Source organism: Zootoca vivipara, chromosome 4 (genome assembly GCF_963506605.1).
Source record: "Zootoca vivipara chromosome 4, rZooViv1.1, whole genome shotgun sequence".
NCBI classification, from domain to species: Eukaryota; Metazoa; Chordata; class Lepidosauria; order Squamata; family Lacertidae; genus Zootoca; species Zootoca vivipara.
Genome location: NC_083279.1, coordinates 78,636,483 through 78,664,170, shown reverse-complemented (window position 1 = coordinate 78,664,170; position 27,688 = coordinate 78,636,483). Strand labels below are relative to the sequence as shown.

Sequence of the window (27,688 nt, the reverse complement as noted above, 5' to 3'; positions counted from 1 at the left end):
TCCTCCAGCTGATGGGGCCAATTTGGCCGCCGGATGCCAGTTGCCAACCTCTACCATAAAGAAGGCTGATCGCCGAAGAATTGATGCTTTTGAATTATGGTGCTGGAGGAGACTCTTGAGAGTCCCATGGACTGCAAGAAGATCAAACCTATCCATTCTGAAGGAAATCAGGGTATATTGTTGATTAACATCCAATATTAAATACTGTGCTATAGCAATGAAAATGAAAAATGTGTATGTAAAAGTACTTTACAGTACTACACTTTACTAATTTTTGTAACTCTCTCCCCACTGATTTGTGTCTTGAGCTGAGGTGGGAATCATGGCTAACATTTCTCTGTAACCTTGATAATATTGATTAATCTTGCATCCTTATATTGCTCTTAACTGAGTTAACACTTATGGACCTTCATCCATAATGGAAATCTTTGAAAAGATTGAGTTGCAAAACATTTGGCCCTGAAAAATGCTTATGCATTAGCTTTGAAACGTGGTCTTAGGAGTTAGGTTAATACGAATACTAGCGGTGAAGACCAAATAAATGAATGAATGCTATCTAATATTTAGTAAATAAAAGATTGTGACTTCTATTAATAAGCTAGCAAATAATTCTTCTTTTTTTAAAAAGCTCTTTAAAAAGTTTTAAGTTGCAAAGTAGAATTAATATTTGATGCTTTAAAAAAAAAAGATATACTGTATCCAGTTTCTTTGGATCCAGTTGAGTAAGGAGGACACAGAATACAAATAATATGTTCAATAATGTTCAATTTCCTTGTTGAGTCATGTGCATAGTTTCTACTCTTCAGTTTTACAGTGGTTTATGGTAGCATGTAAGTAACAAAGTGAGGCACCTCTGTTAAAAAAGAGAGCTTTGTTTCCAATTGTTCCTTGGTAGTGGGGGAGAGGGAAATATGAGCGGGTTTACTATGCAGACCTGCTACTTTCTTTCAGGAACCAAAATGTACCTTCTTTCTCCTCTGAGAGTAGATTGTATTGATTCTGCATCAGGATGTGTAGTTTCAATGCATTAGTGGCTGAGTTGTCTGTTTTCTTTTTGATTGTGGTTTTCTCCCCCACCCCATTTATTTTGCCCTTTCAAGCCACCTCCCACGCAAGAAGCAGTTATGCACCAACAGGATCTCCCTTACGTTATGGACAGTTTGAAAGATCTTTAGTTTCTTAAGTTGTGTTTTTTTAAAAAAATAATAATTGTTTCTTCTTTGCATGAAGTTATGTGGTCTTGAACTGAATTCAAAACATTACTGTTACATGTATGCATTCCATTTAACATCAGCCAGCAATATACCGGTACATACTTTATGCAACCGCAAATTATTGTTCTTGGAGCAAAGTTCAGTTTGCATTTTCTTTTAAAAGCAGTGGTTGTTGGGAACATCTATATTGTCTGCCACAACCATTGCATTTTTGTCATGTGGCAAATTTTCTCTTCAAAACATGTTGCAGCCAAGTGTTAAGTGTTTTGCAAGCACAACTTGAATTTAGAAACTGAATATGGCCCTTGTCTATCTTCTAGAGAGAATAAATCAAACCATGAAGCATTTTGTTGCTGTGTCAGGGGATCCAGGAACAGTGACCTTTGTATTTGGAGCTGTAGATGCTCAGAATTCCCATTGTCAGCATATTGACTGGAAAGCAATAAAAGGCTTATGATATCCAAATAGAATATAAATACCAGAAGACTGAACTTCTGTCCATACTTTGCCAATGGACCAGCAACACTCTGTTATTTGGGGTTCTTTGCAGTTGCACATATGGATTTGAGCCTTTGTTGACCAAAGGCTAGCCTTTCTGAATAATTCTAGAACTTAGCTGATTTCCTCTCCACGTTGGTGAACTTTGTTGCTAATTCCGTGAATTAAGCCAGCACCTTCTTGCTCAGACCATATCATAAGGATTGCAGTTAAGAACTCCCTACTCTGACATGTCTCTGCCACTGGCTGTGATGGATGCAGGGATGCAGGGATGCAATGTTATCTGTCTTCCTTCCATACATAGAAGGATGGAATGTATTGTGCCCTCTGTTCTTTATAGTTGTAAGCAAATGCTGCCAGACAGTTATTGCCTGTTGTTAATAATCAGTTATAATACTGTGTTGATTATTTTATTTTTTGTTAATAACTAAAACCTCCAGAGGACATGCTGTGCTTATGTAATGACCTCTCCAAACCAACTTTTTGTAGCCTTTCACCACAATCACTACCAAGCTGTCCTTTCAGTATTTGTTGCCCCGTGGTTTTTTTATTGTCTCTGCACCTGCTGCAATATTTATTGTTTCATGCTAGCTGAGAACCACATCCCTTGATGATTAAGCAACTACATTTCTGCTTTTGTTGCTTTCTTCTTAATCTCTGGCATTTTTTATCCACTTGGCCTCTAAGTTGATTATCTTTCTGAACATTTACATTTCATATACAGTATATATGAAGAACCCTTCTGGATCAGGCTGAACATCCATCTTGTTTAACATCCTGTTTTCCACACTGTCCAAACGGATGCCTATGGGAAGCCGGGATGTTTAAGGTTTAAGTATCAACAAAATCACTATCAAAATAGTTTTATGCTATTGAAATGCCCAATCAAATAAAAATAAAAATCAATACAAACATTAAATGTGATGAAACACACTGTGGACCACCTGAATGAAACTTGCAGGGTGGTCTGTGGCTAAAGTTGAGAACCCCTGAAATAGGCTATTTTCACTAGAGCATTAGTGGATTTAGTTAAAATTGTGCATATTTTCTTTAATTATTTCATGCTTATGCAACTAGGATAGATGAATATGTCAGTTTCAGAGTCTTTCAGTTTGTGTTTCATTTTTCCAATCTTAAGTTTGGTTATCCACTTTTTCACATCAGTTTTTGAATTGTGGGAGGGAAAGTTTTCATGAAAATTAGCATTTTAGGGCAAAATATGCCTAATATATTCAATTTTGTATGTATTTTTGCAGAGTAAACATGTTTTTGTGAATCAGTTTGCCATGATACGCATTTTTGTGTTCTTTTCACCAATATATGCATTTATATGCATGCTTTACCGTAATATATGCATTTTTGCATACATTACTTTGTTGGAGACCAGCATTGCAAAATTTGAAGGATGGCTGTAGTTTGCCTTTAAATATGAACTGAATAGAATTTCTTCTCCATCCCTGTGTGCAGCCACTGGAGATACAGCATTGCTCCATCTTGTTAGGAATATAGGAACCAGCCTAGGATCTCTGTGCTGTATGCTCCCACTTCTGTCCTAACTTGTGATCAAGGGAAACGTTTGTGCTGACTTTAACTGCAGTTAGCTTTTGATTCCCCTTAATGAGGTTTAAAACATTTTAGGAGGTTATTGTTGATTATTTTTGGTTTATTTTTTAAAAAAGGCTTGACTCCCATTCAAAGGCAGCATCTGGACCCTGCCACTGTCAAAATGTGTCAGGGCCAGGGTTGAGTTGAATGGTAAGTTAGTGGGTGACAGAATTCCACTGGTGATGAGTTGTTCTTCATATGGGACAGCATATGTCTTCTTACTTGCATCGTCAGCAGCAGTATCCTACTGTTAATAGAACTTTGTCTTAAAAGGTTATCAGGTTTAACATGACTATTTGTATTTGAACAACATTTTCAAACTCCCTTTAGGCACCAAATATGATGTAGTAAGTGCACTGCAGGAGTCATAACTATCTGTTTTGTTTTTCAGGGCTTTTAATAGTGGCATAAAGTTTGAATGTTCAGGGGAAACCTGTTTAACATTATAAATATGATTTGCAGTACTTTGCCGTTTGCATAAGTGACTCAGAAGGTAAAATATGGGCAAGTCGAGGTATGTTTTAATCTGGTTGGTAGTCCATTCTGTCTTAGGACAGAGTTCATGGATGGTATAGTATCTGAGTTTCATACCTACAGGAAACTCTTCATGATACAGAATGTGTGAGGAAAGATCTAGATCAGGCATCCCCAAACTGCGGCCCTCCAGATGTTTTGGCCTACAACTCCCATGATCCCCAGCTAACAGAACCAGTGGTCGGGAAAATGGGAATTGTAGTCCAAAACATCTGGAGGGCCGAAGCTTGGGGATGCCTGGTCTAGATTTATGTACTCAGGCTGAAGTTCTTTAATAATGGCTCAGTTCACATGACTTGCTAAGCCAAACCTTGGCTTGACAACAGTACGTGAATGTGTGGGTTCCTGGAGGTCTTCCTGGACAATTTTGTGGAGATAAGAATGAAGGTCATAGTCACTTTGCTCCTTTCTGGTCCTTTTTACTTCTATAGTTTTCTTATCAGGTATTGTCTTAGTTATCTTTAGTTTTATTAGTTCTGTTCAATATTGCTACAAAAGCTGTTGTATTCAAGTTCTAAGGAAAGGGGTAGGTGCAGGGGTATAGCGCATTTGTTTCATTTGCTTGGCTGCTGATGTGGACACACACATATTCTCATTTCTATTAAGCAACATGAGTACCATAATGAAACATTGATTACAGTTGTACAGCTCTTGTTTACAGTTTGTCATTATTTTCATCAGGGGGAAAAGAGAAAGGAATGTTTTGTTTCCCATTCCTCCTCCATGTTTTTAAGGGTCTGTTACTTATTTCCTCTGTTGCCTGTCAAGCTTGGGCAAGAGCAGTGATTATTTGCTATTCCAAGTGGTTTTTCTGGGAAGAGGGGGTACTCATTCTTTTTCAGTTAGACCAATTACAGTTTTCGTATCTTATTATTTAGATTAGTTGTACATAATGGAAAAATTGGTGTAGTAGTCTTTCAGAACTGAAGAGAAAATAGCATTGAGAGGTCTGTTATTTTCTAGAACAGTTAGTGAACCTTAACAAATGCTGAATATCAACAAGATTTATGGTTTTGTCAGGATGACAAACTATTCTGAGCGTTTTTGACTTGAAAAGTGCAACTTCTCTGTCACCCCAGTATCTCTTTTCCATCCCACTCCTGCCAAAGTAGCAGAGTGAACTACAGTTTGATTTGAAATGTTTGACTTTTGTACCATCATTTGTGAAAAAGAAGTCTATACAACATTTTGTTGCAGTCTGAAGATCTGTATACCTGGTCCCCACTCATGGTCCAAAAGTATGTGACACACTAAGCTTTGTGCTGGCTGGGAGCCTGTTTGGAAGCCCCACGTACACCACCATAGATTCACACACCATTATAAAGGAACCTAAGCAAACCAGGAATGAGAGCAACAAAATGGACTACACATAGGCTGTATTGAACAAGACCCTAGTAATTTTCATCGACAGCCACTTGTGCCACATCTCATAATGTTTCCAAGGCTCCCTCATTCCACAGATGAATTTTGGGTTGGTGAGGTTGTAGTGGGATGGGGATGGGAAAGCCTTAATCCATGAATAGAACTCATTATTATTTTGGCTACACCCCAGTATTTCATATTGATGACCTTGAAATGAGTAAGATTGGTACACTTAGCTTGGCATCTCTATCAGAAATGCACTGCTTTGAGTTAGACTAATGCCCTTTCCCCCCTTTAAACCAACACTAGAAGAAATAACTTTCAGTTATTTCTAGGAAAAACATGTACCAGCTTCTCATAGAATCATATCATGTGAATTCCTAAATGGGCTTTTGCAGAGATATACATGATTATGCATTATAGTGGGTCTTTTCCAGCCAAAGTAAGGCACTTTAAAATCCTAATGTTTTCAATTGGAGAACTGTTTCTTGTTGAAACCAATGGTACATAAAAGTGATTGACAGGATTGTCCCAATTTATTCACAACAGCTTGTGAAGGTGTTATTTATGCACTCTGGGTTGCTAGCCTTTATTCCAAAGATCATTTAAGAGTTTCAAGTGGCATAGGATATATTCTGCCTTCTGCCTTCTCCCTCATATGCATTGAGAGCCATATGGAAGATAAATACATGCAGATGAGCAGCCCTTACAGTTAAGAACTGGATTAACTTGTTAGCACCTTTTGTTAATTCTGTAATCTGATCATGTAACAGAACAACAATACAAAACTATGTATATTGAGGCTGGGCAGTTGAATAGTTAGCTACCTGCATATTCAAGATTCCATATATGAGGGGAGGGAAATTTAAAATGATAAAATACTGTTTTATTTTCTCTACTAGCTTTCCTTTGCAGTCAGGCTATGTCCAGATGATTCAATAGAGAGGATTTCCCCCCTCAATTTATAGCTAGTTTTGTTAAAGCTACTTTGGTATTATTTTATTTCATCCAGGTAGCCATTTGGGGCTAATGGGAGTTGTAGTTCAAAACATATGGAGGGCATTAGGTTGGGGAAAGCTAGGATAGGTAACGCTACTGGTTCTCTGTGAAAATAAACACACATGCCCTTATTCAGTGTTTAGCTCTACAACTGAAAGTGTGAGATGAACTATATATGTGAATTATTTGTACATTCTTCCTTTGAAGGGGAGAGGATAACACAGAAAGGTTGTGTTCACATTTGTTGCACATTATCTTGCAGGCGTGCTGGAGGCACAGAAACCTTTTCTAATGTTCGCAGGCTGTAGAGAGGACCTGCCCCAGTGACTGTGTGAACTAGCTTTATATGCAAAGCTGACTGGTAAGATTGGTTCATTAAATAGGGACTAGGTATTTAAGAACCGTTGTTCAAATCCTGGCTGAATCTGACACTAGCAGATGCTCATCTTGATCCTATGCTTGTTACAAAGATAAATTCTACTTGAAATCAAAGGAACTTTGTAATGTATCTGGTTGGCACCTGTCGATTTCAGGAGATAATGGAAGAGTGTGCCTTCAGGGGTAAATTCAAACCATTGGAGAGTTACAGTGCCTGCTGTGGCTGTAGAGACATGATTTGTTACAGCTGGAGCAGATGAAGGTGTCTGGTTGTGTGATGCAAGTGTACCATAGTGTTTCTTCTTTCTGCACTCCTTCCAGCAGTCATTCCTTCTCTGGTCACTGTTGTGGATACATGAGCTGACTGATTGTCTCCAGGTGTTGTGGTGGTCTTGCAAGGGATTTCTACATGGCAGGGTTAATGTCAGCCTTCATGTCATGTTTGCAGATGTCATTCTAATGCAGAGTTGGTCTGCACTGGCCTAGTACCTGTGACAAGCTCCCTGTAGAGTATATCCTTGGTGATTCTGCCATCTTCCATTCTGTGGACATGACCAAGCCAGCGTAGATGTTGCTGGGACAGGAGGGCGAACATGCTGGGAATGTGGGTACATTATATCTGGATAATGTGTACGTTATAGTCTACCTAAGGAATTCATTTAAGAACAGCACTACTGGATCCGACCAAAGGTTCACTATTTATTCATATCCCAACTTTCCTACATAAGGAGATAAAACAATTAAAAACATCTTAAACAATTCCAATACAGATACAGATTTAAAAGATCTTTCTTTAAAAGTCTTGTTGGAAAAGGAAGGTCTTCTGTAGGCACCAAAAAGTAAATAGACAAAAGCTGTCTAATATCAAACAGAAGAGAACTTCAAAGCATTCAGTCTAGTCCCACATCTTTTTTCCACAGTGACCAGCCAGATGCTTCTGGGAAGCCCACTAGCAGGGCTTATAAAAGCAATAGTTCTGCCTTGTTACTACTTCCCAGCAGCTGACTCTAAACTTGGAGGTTCTGTTTAGGTATGACAAAATCCATTGGCTTTTGTTCTAACACTTTCTGCTGTTGCTTTCTTAATAAATGAAAGGTAGATAATACATTGAAAAGGAAGTATTACAAATTCTGAACATGTCCTATCCAGTACTTGATTTACAAAACATATTTAAAAATATTTAGGGACTTATTTGCTATGAGTATCTTTGTTTCTAGTCTAATAATTTGTCTTCAGAGGAATGATAGTGGTTTATATTTGTATTGGGCTTTCTCCTGAGAACTTAGTGATAGGCAGCAATCCCAAACACCTAGGTGGTAGTTATGTTAGACTGAGCAGAGACATCCATTCCGCCTGTCAAATGGGCTGGACACCAGCAGAACTCAGTGAAAGACCCCGAAACAAGGCCTTGTGGGGCAGGACTGAGCCAGCCCTTTTTCTTCCCTGCCTGTTAATAGTATTCAAACACCATGAGTATTCAAGCCATGCTGTATTATTCTCATACTGCAACGACAGCTGCTGCCCTTTATAAAAATGTTTTGGGGAGTATGGTGGTGGGGTGAGACTAATGTTTTATTCTTTTGTTTTGGCAGACACTGAATCATGCCGTTAGTCAAAAGGAACATTGAACCTCGACACCTCTGCAGAGGAGCTCTGCCTGAGGGAATTACTAGTGAATTAGAATGTGTAACCAATAGTACTCTTGCTGCTATCATACGCCAGCTAAGCAGCCTAAGTAAGTAACTGGATGGTTTTTAAAATATGTTTTTTTCTTTTTAAGGGAAACTTGAAGAGTATACACAATTTTGAAGCTGGTTTAAATGGCATGATGGCTTTGGGTTTAGCAGTCTCAGCACCTTTGCATGTGAATAATCAAAATAAGTAAAATCAATGCCCTGCCACCTTGACTTCATATCCTGTATGGTCTTGTGTCCAGTGTTTCCCTCTTTCTTTTACCTTCCTTTGTACCTGTTCTAAGGCTAGGGCGTGTAGAGCAGTCTTTTATGGATTTTTGAAGCTTTGGCCATGTGGATCCACCCCCTCTTCCCAAATGCTTGTTTCCCTTTGGGTATCTAAAAATTTGGAACCAGCACTGGCCCAACCATTAGGCAAAGAGAAGCCATTAATTCATATACTACATGTCATATGTAGTATATGGAATTACGTTTATAATATGCATTTACTGAGGGTAGCAGCTGCCTGTTCCTCCTGGGCCATTCCTCTCTGTGGGATATCACAGACTTGTAATATACCCCCTAAACTAGTCTGCTGCTTTCAGGGTCACTGCAAGGGGAGGACACCATCCTGTTGCCAGTGCTGAAGTAAGATTCAATGGGGGAATGCTAACTTGTCCTTTACCACAGGCAGCAAAAGTTGTTGGGCTGGCCCTGCTTATACCTGTTCTGACATTGTGTAGCATTCCTGTGTATATGATTGTGTCTGAAAAGAGCAGTTTTCAGTCACATTGGATAAATGGGGAAATTCTGTGCTTGTCAACTTGCATAAAGCACCAGAAGCAGAATGAAAACTCTCTGAAGAAACTAACTTTATACTGTTTCTGTGTGCAAATACATGTGCATAGTGTGTGTGTCATGGTGATTAAAACACCTGGGGAGATGTTGTCTTCTTTCTCTATAGGCAAACATGCTGAAGACATATTCGGTGAGTTGTTTAATGAGGCCAACAACTTCTACATCAGGGCAAATTCCCTTCAAGACAGAATTGACCGCCTTGCTGTCAAAGTCACCCAGCTGGATTCAACTGTGGAAGAAGGTAGGTAATTGTATTTGAGCATTGAGCCAGAAGTGATATTGACAAGAACACAGTAATTAATTGCACAGCAATCACTACTTTTTCCTTTGGAGTTGGTATTGAGTGATATTTCATCTTGGTTTTTTTTTTAAGGTAACAGCTTTGGGAGGGGGGAATCTGTGGCAGTTTGCAGGGGGAAAAGGGGAGGAAGAGGAAATATTTTAGAACCACTTAATATTTGCCACTAGAAGTCCATGTCCTTATCTCTCTTTGCAGGAGTCCTGCTTTTAATTGGATCTATTGCTTGGGTATATTTCATGTATTATTAATTTGCAGTAGATAGATGAACATGAGCAATGCCCATCTCAAACCTCTTATCCCAGAAGAGTAATAGATACATATCACCACTGTAGGATAAACTGTTGTCCAAGAAAACTGATCTTTTGGTATTTTATAACCAGATTGTTAGAACACTGGATGCAGTCTACACTGTTGTGGGCTGATACAGCCCGTTGATTTTATTGGGCCTAGGTTACTTCTCAAGATTCAGTGGCTGTGTCATGGAGATAAATTGTGTATCAGTATCAATTGCTAGAGTCTCCACGGTCAGAGGCAGCATGCCTCTGAATACCAGTTCCTGGAAACCGCAGAAGGGGAGAGTACTCTCGTGCTCAGGTCCTGCTTGTGGGTTTCATACAAGCATTTGGTTGGCTGCTGTGAGAACAGGATGCTGGACAAGATGGGCCATTGGCCTGATCCAGCAGACTCTTCTTCAGCTTGTCATGTAGAGCCACTGCCTCACAATTGCAATTTCAGGTATCTTTGGTAACCCCTTTCATAACTTATTTCTATGTGTTCGCTCTCTGTATGTTGGAGGGAATGGGATTCCCCCACTGACTGTGCCTACAACTTCCACACAAAGAGCTCAAGGAGGGCTTACACATGGAGGTTGGAGCCAAGGCCAATGGGGCATGGTAGTGATTGATGAGTGTGGGGCCACCAGCATAATACTACTTCCTCCTCACATAAAATGAATGTGTTGAGGATGAGATATGAAAGGGGTTAGAGTAGCAGCACTACTACCTATGTAACAGAGCACTAATTTATGACCATAATTGTAGCTAGTTTATGACTACATTATATTTTGAGAAGGACTGTAGCTCAGTGGTATAGCATCAGCTTTGCATGCAGGTCTCAAGTTCAATCCTCAGCATTTCTAGGTAGGTCTGAAAGTGACACCTGGCTAAATTCCTGGAGAACTGCTGCCAGTCAGTATAGAAAATACTAAGCTTGAGGACCAATGGTCCGAACTTGGTATAAGGCAACTTCCTATGTTTCTGTTTGCATCAGTGTTTTCAGTCTTAATGCAACAGCTAAAGTTCTAATACTTCACTGAATACAGAATGACTGCTTATATCTTTGCTTGCTTGTGTATACTTACAAAGGAATGCCTAGTTGTGTTCATTGAGGATGCCATTCTAGACAACGGAAGACATTTACAGCAGCAGACGTTTTGTCATTTGTCTAGGACGGCAGTTACAGAAGCTACATATGCTCTTTGGATTGTTGGCAGAAGCTGCATAGAAATGAAATTTAGAAGCCTCACTTTCACATTCTGCTTCTGAAAATTGATTCATAGGCAATATAACCCTTTAAAAAGCTTAAATAATAGATTGCATAATTTGTAAATCTAGTGTTGAATACACATTCTAATAAAATATGCAGAAGTATAATGCATTTATTTAAAGCCGGTTTCATTGATTGATTATACTTTGTAATTAAAAGCAGGTGTGTGTTGCATTTTAAGCCAGGTAGCGTATTATGTTACAATATAGGTCCCCAAATGTAGTGTCCATGGGGTCCCTAATGTGACACCTTCCAGGGTTTCTGCCCCTCCCAAATTTGTAAAAGAATTAAGGGTTTTTTTGGTTGTCTATTTTGTGGACAGGGTTGCACTGCTTTTTTGTCTCTTTTTTGGAGTGGCATAGGCATGTTGCCTGCTTAATTTTCAGCTGGGGTAGGAGCTGTTCTGAACAAGACCAGTTTTTCTTCTATGAAAAGGGTATTTTGTTGCCCCAAACAGATTTTATACCGTATTTTCAAATCTGCTCCAAAAGTTTGATTTCAGGTTGGTGTTATAACAACAACTTACAGTTGAGGTCAAAGGTACTTATGCCCTATGGATACACAATTTGAACTGGTTTCTATGATAAATAAAATACAACTGTTTGCAACCAAATATTCCAAAACACTAGTTGTGCAGCTCACATGCATTTTGCAGTATGTATTTATATCTGTTAGGGAAGCAACTGTGAAATTAAGGGTTTCTGCTTGGCTTTCTCCTCACATGTATGGATGCTAGGGAAAGGTCACTTACCTGAAGACTAATTTTTTCAGAACCTATTTCGAAAACAAGAGCAGGTTGTCACTGGGCAGATCAGTTTTTCTTCATGATATACAATGCACATGTTTATGCTGTTTAACATAGTGCATAATGTGCATACTAAGTTACTCTATATACAACCTGTTATGTCATACATAATCTTGTGGCTTTGGGAGACAAATATTTTTACTTACACAATCTTGTTAGGGAAATATTACCATGTCTGACTTGTTAAGAATCTTGCACCCACAAATTGTGTGAAGGGCATGTTTTGTATTCTATATAGGAACAAGAATTTAATCAGTTTTGCTCCTCACTTCTTCCTCTTATCAAATGTGTTCAATATTTTGATTTGCCTTACTCCTGGATGTTGTGGTTAGCTTTTTCTCAATTTAATTCTGTCTACTAATTTTGTTCTTTTTATCAACAGTGTCATTACAGGATATCAACATGAAAAAAGCATTCAAAAGTTCTACAATACAGGACCAGCAGGTGGTTTCAAAGAACAGCATCCCCAATCCTGTATCTGATATTTATAATCGGAGTGACAAACCACCTCCTTTGAATATCCTTACTTCATATAGGTACAGTAACTAGAACTAAATAAATAGGCCCGCACTAGTAATGATGTGATCAATACTAGATTCAAGCTTCGGAATATTGCTCAGTTAGCTTTTCTTTGGAGTCTGATATAAACAACAGCCCTGAGGGATAGCTCAGTTGGTAAGCATGAGACGCTTAAACTCAGGGTCCTGGGTTCAGCCCCACATGGGCGATAGATTCCTGCAGTGCAGAGGGTTGGACTAGATGATCCTTCTGGTCCCTTTCAACTCTTCTATGATTCTAAGGCTCCATATCAGTAACCCAAAGATAATTCAATTGACTTCTATAAGGCTGCATAGTTAAAGCTATGGTTTTCCCAGTAGTGATGTATGGAAGTGAGAGCTGGACCATAAAGAAGGCTGATCGTCGAAGAATTGATGCTTTTGAATTATGGTGCTGGAGGAGACTCTTGAGAGTCCCATGGACTGCTAGAAGATCAAACCTATCCATTCTTAAGGAAATCAGCCCTGAGTGCTCCCTGGAAGGACAGATCGTGAAGCTGAGGCTCCAATACTTTGGCCACCTCATGAGAAGAGAAGAATCCTTGGAAAAGACCCTGATGTTGGGAAAGATTGAGGGCACTAGGAGAAGGGGACGACAGAGGACAAGATGGTTGGACAGTGTTCTCGAAGCTACGAACATGAGTTTGACCAAACTGCGGGAGGCAGTGCAAGACAGGAGTGCCTGGCGTGCCATGGTCCATGGGGTCACGAAGAGTCGGACACGACTAAACGACTAAACAACAAACAACAACAACGACTAAACAACAACAACAACAACAAAGGCTGCCTAAGAAAGTCAGAATGAGTCAGTTTAGTCCACAGTATGCTGACAGGCATCATATCTTCAAGTTAAAGTATCTCTCTAGTGCTTGAGAGGTTGTTTTTAAAAAAAATAGTTTTACGTGCAAAGATGCTGAGCTAAGGCCCCTCTCAGAGTAAATATGCTAGAATATGCTAGAATCTAAAAATCTATCTACATGGGTTTGGTTTTTTTAGCTTGCTGATTTTAGCTTGCTGATTTGAACACAATATATTTCTAAATTTTAAATAATTGTTTGAACATTGCTTCTTGTCATTTTCAACTTACCTCAAACACTCATTCATACTGGGCTTTCCCAATTGATACCTTGGCACAGCCAGATGCGGTTTGCACCAGGCCCTGAGTGAAGTGGCCAATGGGTGCTGCCCTTATGGGTTTGGTTGCAGGAAAGCCAGCTTCTCATTAAAGTGTAGGTCTACTCCCTGTGATAAACTCTTTTATCCAAACAAATGTAATAAGTATTGGACCTATTCTTAAGTAAGCACCTCATTGTATCATTTGAGCCAGCAGATACTAGGTGCTTATTCATGACAGTTCAGATGGCAAAGTAGCTGGATTGCTACTTGAAACAGACAGAACTGTTCCATTTCCTTGGGAGGTCTTCTGTCTGGAAATGGCATCCTATGCAGTACATTGGCACCATTGGAGCCTTTCCTGCTAGGTTATCTGCACAGTCATAAGTACGCTAGAATACTTGCTTGGGTCTCTAAGTATGCTTAAACAATAATCCTTCTGTTTTCTCAATATCTGTTCATTTTGTTCACAGAGATGATAAAAAGGATGGGCTGAAATTCTATACTGATCCCTCTTATTTCTTTGACCTATGGAAAGAAAAAATGTTACAAGATACAGAAGACAAACGAAAAGAGAAGAGACGCCAAAAGGTAAACAGGCACATTTTAAAATGTATGCACGTGGTTTACCAGCCACATTTTGGAATAATTTTTTTTTCATTGTTTAAATGTTTTTCTTGACATACAAATGACTGGAAAGCTAGCAAGATTATTCCATACTTTCATATTTCAATCTTAAATGTGTGTCTTAATTTCTTCTCTTAAAAAATCCCTATGAAGACATTGGTAAAATAGCCTGTTAGTTTCAGAAAACATATTTTTGAAAAAATAGATTATATGATTGTAAACTTGTTTCATAAAGTTCTTTGAACTTTTGATGGTTTTCATTAGATTGCTTCCACTCTAAAATGCAAATTGACTTTATTCTTCTTATTCTGAGAATATGTCCATCTGCTTTTTATGGGTGAGTCTGAATGAAGAATCACCTAAGGTATGTCATGAAAGAGTATATAATGGAGCAGTTTTAGGAATGATGTTCATTGCTGTCAATGTGAGTACATACAAATTAAATCCCTGAAGAATGTCACTAAGCAATAAATCAGCTATTTTTTAATAGAAGGTGTACTGGCATTTCTGTGTGGCTATGGTCATACTGGAACTCCCAAACCACCTATCTGACCTAGGCAATGTACAAAAGTAAATAAGAACATCACTAAGAGAAGAAGGCTTTTTTGTTTACTACTCCTTCTGAAATAAAGCAAAGCACCACATTCTGTGACCAGGAGACTTGGATGATTATTTGCTTGGTGTGGGAAAGCTTGATATGGTGGTGAGGACAGCCAGAGATTTATATGGTAAGGGAGATACTAGGCGTTTAGGGAAGCTTAAATGTTTAATAGTACTTTAATACTTCTGTTGGAAGCCGCCCAGAGTGGCTGGGGAAACCCAGCCAGATGGGCAGGGTATAATTTATTTATTTATTTATTTATTCGGTGTATTTGTTGGCAAGACTGATTTGGTGAGGATATGTGAAGTGGGAATGGGGGGGGCAATATAACATGTGTGCTAACAAGGTTGAGTTTTTCTTAAGTATGTAAAATGCCCATTTTTAGTTTGACTTTGCCTAAGAATGTTGAGGTTTTAATTCCAATGAAATGGTTACTATGGCATACTTTATCCTCCCTCTGTGAACAGATGGTCTTAAATGGGCTTGCCTGTTGCTGTTATCAATAACCTCGGCTGTCTTCCCATCTGCATAAACTATGATGACTGTAATTTAAGAGTTTGCAACAGAATAAATGTTTGAGTTATGAGCAAAAGCACTGCAAAAAGCTCCCTCCAAACACTAAAAAAACCAGGCAAAATGTATTGGTCACTGGTATCAAAGATTGCTAGGAGACCCAGGACAATTAAATCATCCTTCATCAGTCTTCATCTAGCTTAGGTCATTGACAAGGTGACCAAGGCAGTTTTGGATCTGAAATCAGCCTATAAAATGAGTATATCAGGAATAGATAGCCTTTGCTGTCCTAGGTGCCTACAACTATACAGGAAAAGAAAAGGTGAAGAGACATGCTTTATGCTTCGTAGTAACTATGTGACTAATTAATATGTTTTTTATGATTTCATTGCAATTTTTCTTTCATAATTGAAAATCAATTAATCTAACCATTCTTCCGAAATGCATTTACAGTCGCACCCTGGAAGTCGAACGGAATCCGTTCTGGAAGTCCAGTTGACTTCCAAAACATTTGGAAACCAAAACACGGCTTCTGATTGGCTGCAGGAAGCTCCTGCAGCCAATTGGAAGCCATGGAAGCCCTATCAGACATTCGGCTTCCAAAAGAACATTCAAAAACCGGAACACTCACTTCTGGGTTTTGATCATTCGGGAGCCGATCTATTTGGGAGCCAAGGTGTTTGAAATCCAAGGTATGACTGTATTTTTATCAGTGATTTTAATTTACTCTAATGAGTCATTTGTGTTGTGATCCGTTATCCTTCCATGTGCATTAAACCTGATTTGGTATTTGTTTAGCAGGACAGTATAAGTACTGAGCTTTTTCCATTTACAGTGGTGCCTCGCTAGACGAATTTTTCGCTAGACAAATGGGTTTTGCGATTGTAGGTTGCCTCGCAAGACGACGAGGTTTTCTATGGCCGCCGCTTCGTCTTGCGAAGCGTGGCCATAAAAACCTCTGATCACAAAACCTACAGGGTATTCCTCTAGCGAAAGGGGAACCAGCTGTAGCGTGGGAAGAAGGCAACGGAAGATGAGCTGTCAGCGCCTGTCTTCCTTTGCCTTCTTCCCGCGCTGCAGTTGGTTCCCCTTTGTGTTCCGCTAGTCTCTGCCGGTTGCCACAAACAGTGAGAGGCAACCGGCAGAGACCAGCGGAACACAAAGGGGAACTAGCACGTGAAGAAGGGGGGGAGAAGCGGAGGAAGGATCTGTTCCTCCGCTTTTCCCCCTGCCGCCTCGCCCGACAGAGTGGCATTTGACGGGGCTTCCGAACCCCCGTCAGATGCCGGCTCTGTCGGGCTGGGGGAGAGGAACGAAGGAATAGAAAGCTGCCCTTTCTGTTCCTTCGTTCCTCTCCCCCTGCCGCCGACAGCAAGGACAGATCTTTAGAATATGGCTTCACTATAATTTGCTTGGCTCACCTATATAGCTACTTATTTCCATTCTCTTAAAAGCATTTAACTTGCTCTTTCCTTCCTTGTCTCTTCCTTTTGCATGCCTTGCTTTCTTGTTCTGTAACATTAGGAGCAAAAGCGTATAGATGGCACAACTCGTGAGGTGAAAAAGGTTAGAAAAGCAAGGAACAGGCGCCAGGAATGGAATATGATGGCATATGACAAAGAGCTTAGACCAGACAACAGGTTGTCTCAAAATATATACCATGGAGCATCATCCGAGGGATCTCTGTCCCCTGATACTAGGTCTGTTTACAACAATCCTTTTTGTTGTATTATACATTCAGATATGCTTAGTATCCTTATATTCTTAATAAGCTTAACTGTAGAATTGCAATGAAACATTCAATTAATGTTACAACATGATTTTCAAAATTATTTGAAAGGCCAGTGTGACTTAAATCTGTTACTTGTTACTATACAACTGCATTGCACGTATGTTTGTGTTTCTGTTCTAGATTGGCATATTGTACTGCTCTATAGGCAACTTAGTACATGGATTTTTTTTCAATTTAATGATTTTACTGATTTTAAGAAAAACATATTCTAAACTTTTGTGTAGTACTTAGGAAGCAATGGTTCTTCACATGCAAGGCAACATACCGGCTTCATATTAAATTTTGCTAATTGAATAAAGTTCACTGTTCATGCAGTTGGTATTCAGAGAGGAGCTGCAGAACCAGAAGCAATATTTTAAAAAATTGTTTTGAAGAGAAACATATTCCTAGTGTGCACAACAGTATTTACCACTGGTATTCTCTCTCTTTGTGCTAAGTGGGAGGTCTGTGTCCAAGGAAAGTGGAACAATCAAGTTGATTGGCCAAGCGGTCTCTAGAGACATTTTTGTTTTCATATTTGTTCTCCACATTAATTTAATTGGAAGGAAGGAACAACCCACAGCATTAATGCAGACTGCCTAACAACATTTCACAACTCCACTAACATCTATTATGGCTTGTTTATGTCATCTTGTAGTTATTTTTAAAGTCCAGGCTGTTAAAGCAAAAGAGGATTGCAAGAAGAGTCCAAAAGCTGACTTCCATAGAAAGCCATGTTTTAAAGAGAATTACTTCTGTATAATATTTCTATAATCCTATTCATGATGTTTTGTCTGCACTAGGAAAATATTATTCTTTCATGCTGCATAACTTCTTTCCTGAGGAAAACTGTTCTCCAACTTAATAGAGAGGAAAGCATTTCTGTGATTCCCAGTCACTTGTTGAAATTCTACTCCTCTTGAACCATGGGAATCATATTCTGTCAACTCTGTCAACTGGATTAATTCACTTACTCCAGCCATTTTGTTTCCTTGACTGACATGTACTTTTTTTTTTACTCCTTTTTTGTAGCATGAAAAATTGCCTTGTGAATGAATTGTAATAGGAGTATTGTAAACGCAAGTGTTACATTCTAAACAAGCCTACACGAATGCGCTTCTTGTTAAAATTTTGATGCACTGCTTATATATGCGTAAAAAATGATAAGCAAACATAGCAATTTTACGTAACTATTGGAACTTGAAATTCTGATGTTTCCGAATTGGGGAGTCCTATTTACAATGCATTTATGCTATGCCCATTGTGATTCAGAAAGAGAGACACAAGCTGAATCCAAGCCGGCACCAGCAAATTAATGTGAGGAAAGTAAGGACAAGAAGAGAAGAGTGGGAGAGAAGGAAAATGGGCATTGAGTTCATAAGTGATACAAAGAAACAAGAGCAGGCAGGAAGCACAAAAGAGGCCAAGATGCCCAAAGGGTTTGTCATTTTGTTTTACTCAAACCTCTGGTGCTTTGTTGCTTGCCTAGCTTCCTGTCTGAAAAAGATGATGAACATCTATTTTACTGATACCTTTTAAAACCAAATTACTATATGACACAATTTGTCTTTACTAATGCAGCTTTTTGCAGCTCAGGCATGCAAATAAATTGTCTGTTGGCCTTAACTGATAAGCTCTACAGAGTTAGTATATTTATAAGTTCTGTGTTCTACTAATAGTTCTTTTTTCTCTGCCTCTTTAATCCAGTTGTAATTATTTGCAAAAAAAAAGCAACTTACAAAATATTAAGGTCTTGGAGTTGGGTTGTTTTTGATAAATGAAAATATTCTCTTGGTCTCAGCTTCTAGTTTTGCTTTCATCTTTTGCTCTTCTTGGTAATAGTACTTCTCTATCACTTTTCTCATAAAACTAATATCGCCTTGTATGTGAGAGATTGCATACCCTGCAAGTTTACGATTTCTGGTATTAGGAAAATTGATGAATTTGAAAATTCAGATTCTGTGAATATAAGCTGCACTTCGTGGCTGTAGAAAGTTCTTTGCAAAGACAGCGAAACTAATGCATTTCCTCCTAATTTCTGTATTATCGCCACTTGTATTTTAGATCTCATGCCTCAGATGTTACCAGCTATTCATATCCTGCTACTCCAAATCATTCCCTCCATCAGCAGCCAATGATGCCTTCATATGGAGCAGGAGATGGAGCTCAGTACATGCTTGCAAACCAGGGTCTTGAACATGAATTTAGGCCACCTTCTACAACAGTGCGGCATGCTACCTTAAACAGACCTCAACAACCACCTCCACCCCCACCCCAAGCCGTGGATGGATCCCTAGGGACTGTGTCATTGGTACCAGCTGATTATGGGTAAAAAATTCCTTTTGTTATTTATTTTAAATGTGTTTACCTTGCTTTTCAGCTAAAAGGATCCCAAAGCAGCTTACATGTGATCAATTAAGAAGACAGTCCCTGTCCTCAGGCTTACAATAAGCAATGACGTGAGTGGAAGGGATGGGACACATAGACAAAAAGAGTAGAAATAAGAGGTTTTAACTATGGTTAATATTCAGTGGGGGATATACTTAAGCTGTATTGTTGTATGATTAGGTTGCTACAGTACTTGAGGCTCACATGCTTAGAGAAAATACTCCAGCAAACTAGGTAAGGACCCTTTACTGCTTCCCAGTGCTGTATTTAAACCAAGGTAAAAATGGATGTGGGGAAACTTGGTGTTGATATTGAAACAGAGAGATGTGTGCTATGTGTTGTGTGTTCAGTAAGAGGCAACTGGAAAAGTTTGAGTTGCCAGAAAAAGTGAAGAAAATCAATGCAATGTAACCCAGTATTTTTTATGAAATCAAATTCATTACCAAATGAAGCATATGCTACTGGGTGCACACTGCAAATCTGCTAGCTCATATACCAGTTAACAAATATTGTGTTCTATTTTATATATAGGATGCTTGCAGCTCAGATGGTGGATTATTACAATCCTTCAGGACCCCCGCCGCCTCCCCCTCCACCCATGATTCCTTCTGCACAGACCGCTTTTGTTAGTCCTCTCCAAATCCCTGTGCTACCTTCCCATCCTGGACTAGTGACTGGATCTATATATTCTGCTGCTCTTCATCCTCCTTCTACTGGGCTTGTTGTTACAGCTCCCCCTCCTCCAGGCCCGCCTCCTCCCCCTCCAGGCCCTCCTGCTGCAGGATCCTCTCTCTCATCCTCTCCGATGCATGCGCCTGCACTGGCTGAAGCAAAGCGGCATGAGCCCACACAATCACCCATCAGTGATGCTCGAAGTGATCTTCTGGCTGCTATTCGGATGGGTAAGGGCACATTAAGAATGGTCAGGCTTAAACAGGCCAGTGTTTGGGTTTCCCATAACTTTGCATAAGGCATGCTGTTAATTTGTAAGTACAGTGTCACATCTTGAAAGCTAAGTAATGGCATTCAAGTTATTGCTGTTGGGTCCAATGCTTTCTATTCTCCTGATATACAGTAATCCGCCACAATGAAGTATTTGATTTTGTTTTTGGGCAAACAGATGGAGACACACACTTACATGCATCTATACAATATAGGTGTGTGTTCATGTGTATATGCATACCTATAGGGGGGGAAAAACTAGTTGGCTCCCTACCAGAGAAGAATGGCAGATTAAGTTGATAGACTATGCCAAATTGGCAAAAATGACCGGAAGAATCCGAAACCAGCAAGACCAAAATTTCAATAAGGAATGAGGAAAATACATAATTTACCTTAAAAAGCCGTTGTAAACAACTAAAATCATCATCATCATAATTTATTATTTATACACTGCCCATCTGGCTGAGTTTCCCCAGCTATTCTGGGTGGCTCCCAATCGAGTGTTAAAAATGATACAGCATTAAATATTAAAAACTTTCCTAAACAGGGCTGCCTTCAGATGTCTTTTAACAATAGGATAGCTGCTTATTTCCTTGACATCTGATGGGAGGGTGTTCCACAGAGCGGGCGCCACTACCGAGAAGGCCCTCTGTCTGGTTCCCTATAACCTCACTTCTCGCAATGAGGGAACCGCCAGAAGGCCCTCGCCGCTGGATCTCAGTGTCTGGGCAGAATGATGGGGTGGTGACACTCCTTCAGGTATACAGGACCGAGGCCGTTTAGGGCTTTAAAGGTCAGCACCAACACTTTGAATTGTGCTCAGAAATGTACTGGGAGCTAATGTAGATCTCTCAGGACCAGTGTTATGTGGTCCCGGTGGCCACTCCCAGTCACCAGTCTAGCTGCCACATTCTGCATTAATTGCAGTTTCTGGGTCACCTTCAAAGGTAGCCCCACGTAGAGCGCATTGCAGTAGTCCAAGCGGGAGATAAGAAAAGAAAAGAAAAACTTTACCCATGAAAATAACAGTGTGATAATTTGTCTCATTGCTTTTTTCAGGAATCCAGTTGAAAAAAGTACAAGAACAACGTGAACAAGAAGCTAAGCGTGAACCTGTTGGAAATGATGTGGCCACAATTCTTTCCAGACGCATTGCTGTGGAGTACAGCGATTCAGAAGATGATTCGGAATGTGAGGAAAATGACTGGTCAGACTGAAAACTGGAGAACCAAAGCATTCTATTAATTTCTTAAGGAAATCGTTCATGTTGTGTAGGCACTGATATATGTTGAAACAGGTTAATTAAATTGATGGTATTCAGGATGCTGTCAGTAAGTTTGGTTATAATCTAGAACTCTTTTATTTTCAGTATTTACTGCATAATACTGTATACAAGTGCCACTGAATGTAGCAAATCATGTTCTGCCCCAAGAAAAGGCAGTGTTTGTTTTTGGTCAGGAGTATATGTAAGTTATTTAGATTGTTTGAATATTAACACCAATTTCCCCAGGTACTTGGAAATCTTTCAAAGCAGGTGCTTGACCTTGGAGCACAACATGGCAGAACAATGTCCTCCACCATAAAATGTCACTAATTTGCATTTTTGGTCTAGCTTCTTGGATAACACGTATAAAACTGGTAGCAGTTAAATGTTTCTTGTTTATTTTTAAGTCTTACTCTGTCTGTCCCATATATTGTGAGTTTATTTTTAGCAACATAGCTACACTTTAAAATAATCGGGTTGGAGCCATACTGGCACTGTTAGTGAATAATTGGGTGACATTAGATAAAGTGCTGAATTCCCTCCCTTTATTTACAGTATCTGTTTGTTTGTTTGTTTAGTTTTCATAATCAGCTTTAGAAAATAATATAGTTTGCAACAGGCAAATTCAAGCATATGGTTAAATGGATCCTAAAATGGAAATCATACTTCTCTTAGGAGTCGTTGAGCTCAAAAGGTAAGGTTTGTTGAGAACCATGTTCAAGCTGTGTCTGGCTCATGGGTGACGACAAATTCTTTATAGTTACAGCACCTAAATAAATTTCAACTCAAGTTGATATAAATAATTTTGTTACCTCTCATATGGTTTACAGTGCTGCATGTATTACATGTGGATAGACATGTAATGCCTTTGTCAGCTTAAGAGTGCAGTTGTGTCATATTTATTTTTGTATGCCACATTTTAAAAAAGTGGCAGTTATAATCTACATTTTCAATCTTATATAATATTTCATTTTTAAAGGCTGTTTTCATATTTTCTTTCAGTTGCTCTTAGCTATTCACAATTCAGTACTGTATTGAAACTAATTTCCTTTTTTGGCTATGATTCAGGATCTTGTTATGCTTGATTATGTTTCATAGAATTGAAGTTTGGAAGCAGTCAGTACTGGCTTTGGCTTTTGTTTGTGGGGATCTTTCGAGGGTGGGGGTGGGGTGAGACCAGGCAAGTTGCCCTGAATGGTCCATGTATTTAAATGTGCCTGCAGTTGCCTAGAGGGGGAAAGCAAGGTGAGCAGAGGTTGCTCCTCTTCCTCTTTGCTCCTGTCACTATATGCTTGCTTAGGAGGAGACAGATGACTAGGTAGCAATAGCAAAGTGTAGGAGTAGTGGAGGTCTGGGGTTGCCACCCCTCTGTTGGAGTGTGGGCTTCAGCAGTGCTAGTCCCTGATTCCACCCCTAGAAACAATCCATTGAAAGCTGTTGCTGCACAATTAGATTTGTGTTAAGCTTGGTGAGTGGGGGTTGATAGATCACTTCTAAATAAGTGAGAAAAATGGAGTAATTCACATCCAATAAGCTTAAGTAGTTTTGCTTTGGGACATGAAGCAGTGTCCTTCATCCACAATCCCTTTCAACTCCGGCTTCTTCCATTCCTTAGCCCTATCAAATGAAAGAGAAGACAAATAGTCTCTGAGATGAAGAGAACTGCTGCGTGGTGGCTGTTGTTAAATAGGACTCTGGAATAGAGAGTTGTCACCACCAGTCCAAGAAAATGTAATCTTGGCCCAATCAAGCTTATTTTATTCTCTTCTTTCCCCACCTATTCTACCTTGACTTAAAAAACAGTCTTACAAATTGTAATAACATTCTAAAGTAGCTGTTGCTAAACTTTTATATATGACATAAAATCTCTTTTCTGTACAGCAACCACTCAGTAGGAACACAGAATATAAGTTATTTTTGTGTTTTCAAAATAAGAACTATGGTAATATTTCACTATAGCACTCCTCCAGATCCACCAGGGCAAGCATTTTGTCTTGCCAGGTGGAATGATCCCCCTTTTCCTTCCCTATGTGCTGCTCCTGACCCACGTCAATTTCAGGTGCATGTGGAGAGAGGAAGGGGGAGAACCCCATTGTAAAAGTGGAAGTCGCATCCTATAAAAATGTATCTGTATTAAGTGTCCCTATTGAGAGCACAGCATTCATTGTTAACAGTGATGGACTTTATATCAGTACCAAGACTGATTCCTGAAATTTGTAAAGAATAAAGTGACCATGAGCAGGGACAGAGTGCCTTTCCCTTAGTACTAAATAAATATAGAGAATCACCACAATCAGGTCTTTGAAGGGTTTCCAGAGAGACTTGAGCACTAGCATGATTCATGAAGGGCCAGGGATCCTTAAGCTGATCTGACTCTCTTCAAAATATTCAGTCTGGCATTGAACTTATACCTACAAGAAACATTTACATGGTTTTTAAAAGCAGAAAACATGTTTTCAGTTAAAATGCACAGAACCTACTCTTTGTGCATTGGTTTTTCATTTCCTTTACTCATGGCTATCACAATAACAGTACAGTCGTACCTTGTTTTGCAACCAGGATCCTTTCCGGAGCCCTGGCTGCTAGCCGAAAAGGACGCAGAGAAAAGCGCTGCGTCTGTGCACGAGCGCAGAGTGGTTTGTGCTTCTGCACATGCGCGAGCAGCAAACCTGGAAGTAACCCATTCCGCTACTTCCGGGTTTGACGCGGACATTCTCCGGAACGGACGCTAGACGAGGCGGACATTCGCAGAGGTATTACCGTATTTTGCATTTAATACACATGCAAATGTGTACATTGACTGCAGAGGGATAACATAATTGGGAAACATGAACAATGGAGACTGATGGACTGAAGTCATACATGACTTCCCATCTCACACATTGAGGGAGGGCCATTCACTCACCATACAGCAATCCAGGCAAATTGGACAAAATATGCAAGTTAGCATAGGAGGGTGTTTTAAAAGGTAGCTCTGGATTATTATATAAGTAAGCAAGCCACATGGAGCAGAGAAAAGTTGCTTATGAGCGCCGCAACCCCAGAGTCGTTTGCGACTGGACTTAACTGTCAGGGGTCCTTTACCTTTACCTTTATCCTAGAAGAATTTCCTTCCTAATGCAAAATATATTTTTCAACCTTAATTCTGAAGTAAAAAGAAATCCTCCTGAACCAATTTTACAGCAAAAGACAGAAAGATACATCCTGAAATCAAATTGTGGTAAAACTAATCTCTGATATGAGAAGATATTATGTGTGCATATATTGAAATATACTCATATAATGAATAATGGATGGGACAAATTCACTGATACTGTAGAATGTCAGGGTAGTGTCAGTGCTGGTTTTGGAGCAAGGAGTCCTGCAATTAAGTCTATTTGTCCATTAAGCTCATTGGGGGAGCTTGAAAATCAATTCCACATGTCCAGTTGCAAGATTTTTAACAAAACACTCAAGGAAAACCTAAAATACTTAAAAATATAGTTTCTTGATCTAGAAAATTAATATACACCCCAAAATTATGCATTTGGGGCAGACCCACAGCATACACTTACGCATATCTAATGCACAATTTAACTACTGTACATGGCTTCCACCAAAGAAACCTGGGAACTGTAGTTTAAGGGTGTTGGGAATTGTAGCTATGCGAGGGGTAATTTTGGATTCTTTGGGGAAGGTGTGTGCTTTAAGTGTATGGTGTGGATCTGCCTGTAGTTAATGAATTTCTTTAGGGCAAACCAAAACATTAAAATGAGTTATTTGTGTTGGTGCTTTTAAAATACAGTACATTCACAAGTCAGTACAATACTATGCCACTCCTTGCCACACTGTTATTTGCAATGCAAAAAGGCACAACAAATGTTCAGTAAAAGACCTCTTTGTACTTCATGCACTCATGACATGGAGGTTCTTGTCTGTTAAAGCTTATGCCATCTTTAAAGTTCTGATAAGGTGCCACAGGACTCTTGGGCTCTGTGGGCTTGCTGCAACAGAATAACAAGCTACTGCTCTAGAACAGGCATCCCCAAACTTCGGCCCTCCAGATGTTTTGGACTACAATTCCCATCTTCCCCGACCACTGGTCCTGTTAGCTAGGGATCATGGGAGTTATAGGCCAAAACATCTGGAGGGCCACAGTTTGGGGGTGCCTGCTCTAGAACAACTCTCTTAAAAAGCTGATTACACTGGTGTTTACTTGCCAAGCAGGCACTCAGCTGTGGGTAGGAGATGATGACAAAGAGCATGCAAAAGTAACTTTTTTCATCTTAACTGCAGTGCTCAGACGAGTGAAAAGGCACCTTAACCCTGCATGCTGTACAAAGCAAAATACCGGAAAGGGAGAGCAGCACCTCATTTTTCTGTCTTCTCTCCTTCCAGAGGCACTGCTAAAGAGCTCATGAGCACTGGATTTAAAGTCCAGTGACTGTGCCTCCTCCAGTCCAAAAAACTGCGTAGTCTCTTCGGCTAGCCCTACTTCTCTTACCTCTAAATGGGGGTCATTGTTTGTTGCACATCATCCAAGCTTTGAAGTTACAATAACTGCTCTTGGCTCCAAAGTTCACAAAGCCGAGATCTATCTACCTTTCCCCCCCAACAAGTTGTTTTTATGTTTGAAACGAGCATATTATTTCTGAAACAATTTGACCAAATAAAAGTACCACCTTGTGCATTTTGTACCTTTAATAGTAAGGGACAGCATAATGGCAAAGACTTTTTTTCCTTAATAGATTCCCACTAAGAGCCTGAAGATATGTCGAGTAGCACCTAACAAAGCACAATCTCCAACTCCTTTATGAAGACCACAAGGTCACTCAACACCTTCTAGACTTTGCCTTAAAATGTGAGGAAAGCTGCATTTGACTTTGCATGTGGAATTGAGACATCATGGACTATACAGAAAAGGATCTGAACCTTCATTACTGTTGAGGGTGGTCCCACATCTGCATAGTAATAAATTCTGCTATATTCTCTGAATGCTATAGAACTAACCTAGGAAACCAAAGGGGTTCATCTGATCTGTGTTCCTGGTCGGTGTACAGTACTGAGAACAACTTGGCCTTGCTAGTGGTTGCTTCTGCTTCTGGAGATATTAGTGAAGTTGTCATGTGATGCATTTATTGCATGATCGTGTCGTCCTTCATCATGCATGATGTGAGAATATGGTTCTATATGTTCATTTGGTTGAACAAATGTAGAGTTGCAAGGCAAGTCATACTTCATGTTTTCTCTACACCCCACCCTGAATAAATGTCAGGATGTTTAAATGGCTTTCTGGAATTTTTTTTTTTAATGTTGGAAGTAAAACATCAGTTTCTTCCATTGTAAGAAATGAATATATTTTAGAAGCACAAAAACTGAATCACAGAATATTTGTATTTTTGAATTTATTCTAAGCTACTAAATAAGTTGTAGTCAATAAGATTTCATAGTTAGATGACCACCTTTTTTCTTCTAAACTTGAAGTATTTTCTCATCTGCTTTCAGTATTTTATCAATAAAAATGTAAATTAAGATTACTGAACTAAATTTATACTTTAGGTAATTTTGTTTGTTTATTTTATTCTGGGTTATGTAAAAGTAATAGTTATAAATAAAGCTCACATTTCAACTTTTGTCTTCACATTCTAAAAGTTTTTCTTCAATTTCAATAGATTCTAGTTAACAGGAGCACTATTATGTAGTACTGGTCTATTATGTAATTATTAAGATATTATTAATACTGGCCAATTTCACTGTTTATTCTTCATTTCTCTAGACATTCTCGTGTAGACAACACTTCATAATTACTATGTCTGCCTGACTTTGCACTTCAAATTTGTAACCCAAACAGCATGATACAGTCGTAGTTAATGCCTTATTCCAGTGGGCAGTAGTTTAGCCACATTGCCTAATTCTTCTTCTGAAATAAATGTGGTATGCAGGCGCTTAGCTTCAGCTGAATTCTGCCCATTCCTTGTGTAGTCCAGTTACAAATGTCAGAAGGAAAACAGTCAGTATGTTTGGGATACCATCAATGGTCCAAACACAGGAAGTTAATAGTAAATTAATTATACTGTGATACATTGCTTGAACAACTTGACCACTCCAGTCTATAGGAAAGAACTGCACAACATCCATCAGTGTACACCAAACATTTTCCT

At 39.3% G+C, this 27,688-nt stretch overlaps 1 protein-coding gene across 1 annotated transcript in view; it reads left to right on the top strand.

The window, feature by feature from the left end:
* WASF3 (WASP family member 3) overlaps positions 1-22,227 on the top strand; it is a 28,711-nt gene extending 6,484 nt beyond the window's left edge. Inside the window, exons 2-9 of the mRNA XM_035116679.2 lie at positions 8,183-8,325; positions 9,228-9,362; positions 12,155-12,308; positions 13,916-14,033; positions 16,708-16,883; positions 19,019-19,282; positions 19,874-20,244; positions 21,344-22,227. Of these exons, the coding sequence (XP_034972570.2) occupies positions 8,193-8,325; positions 9,228-9,362; positions 12,155-12,308; positions 13,916-14,033; positions 16,708-16,883; positions 19,019-19,282; positions 19,874-20,244; positions 21,344-21,501 (1,509 nt within the window). The 5' untranslated portion in view covers positions 8,183-8,192 and the 3' untranslated portion in view covers positions 21,502-22,227. The remainder of the gene's footprint in view (positions 1-8,182; positions 8,326-9,227; positions 9,363-12,154; positions 12,309-13,915; positions 14,034-16,707; positions 16,884-19,018; positions 19,283-19,873; positions 20,245-21,343) is intronic.
* The last annotated feature ends 5,461 nt before the right edge of the window (positions 22,228-27,688 follow it).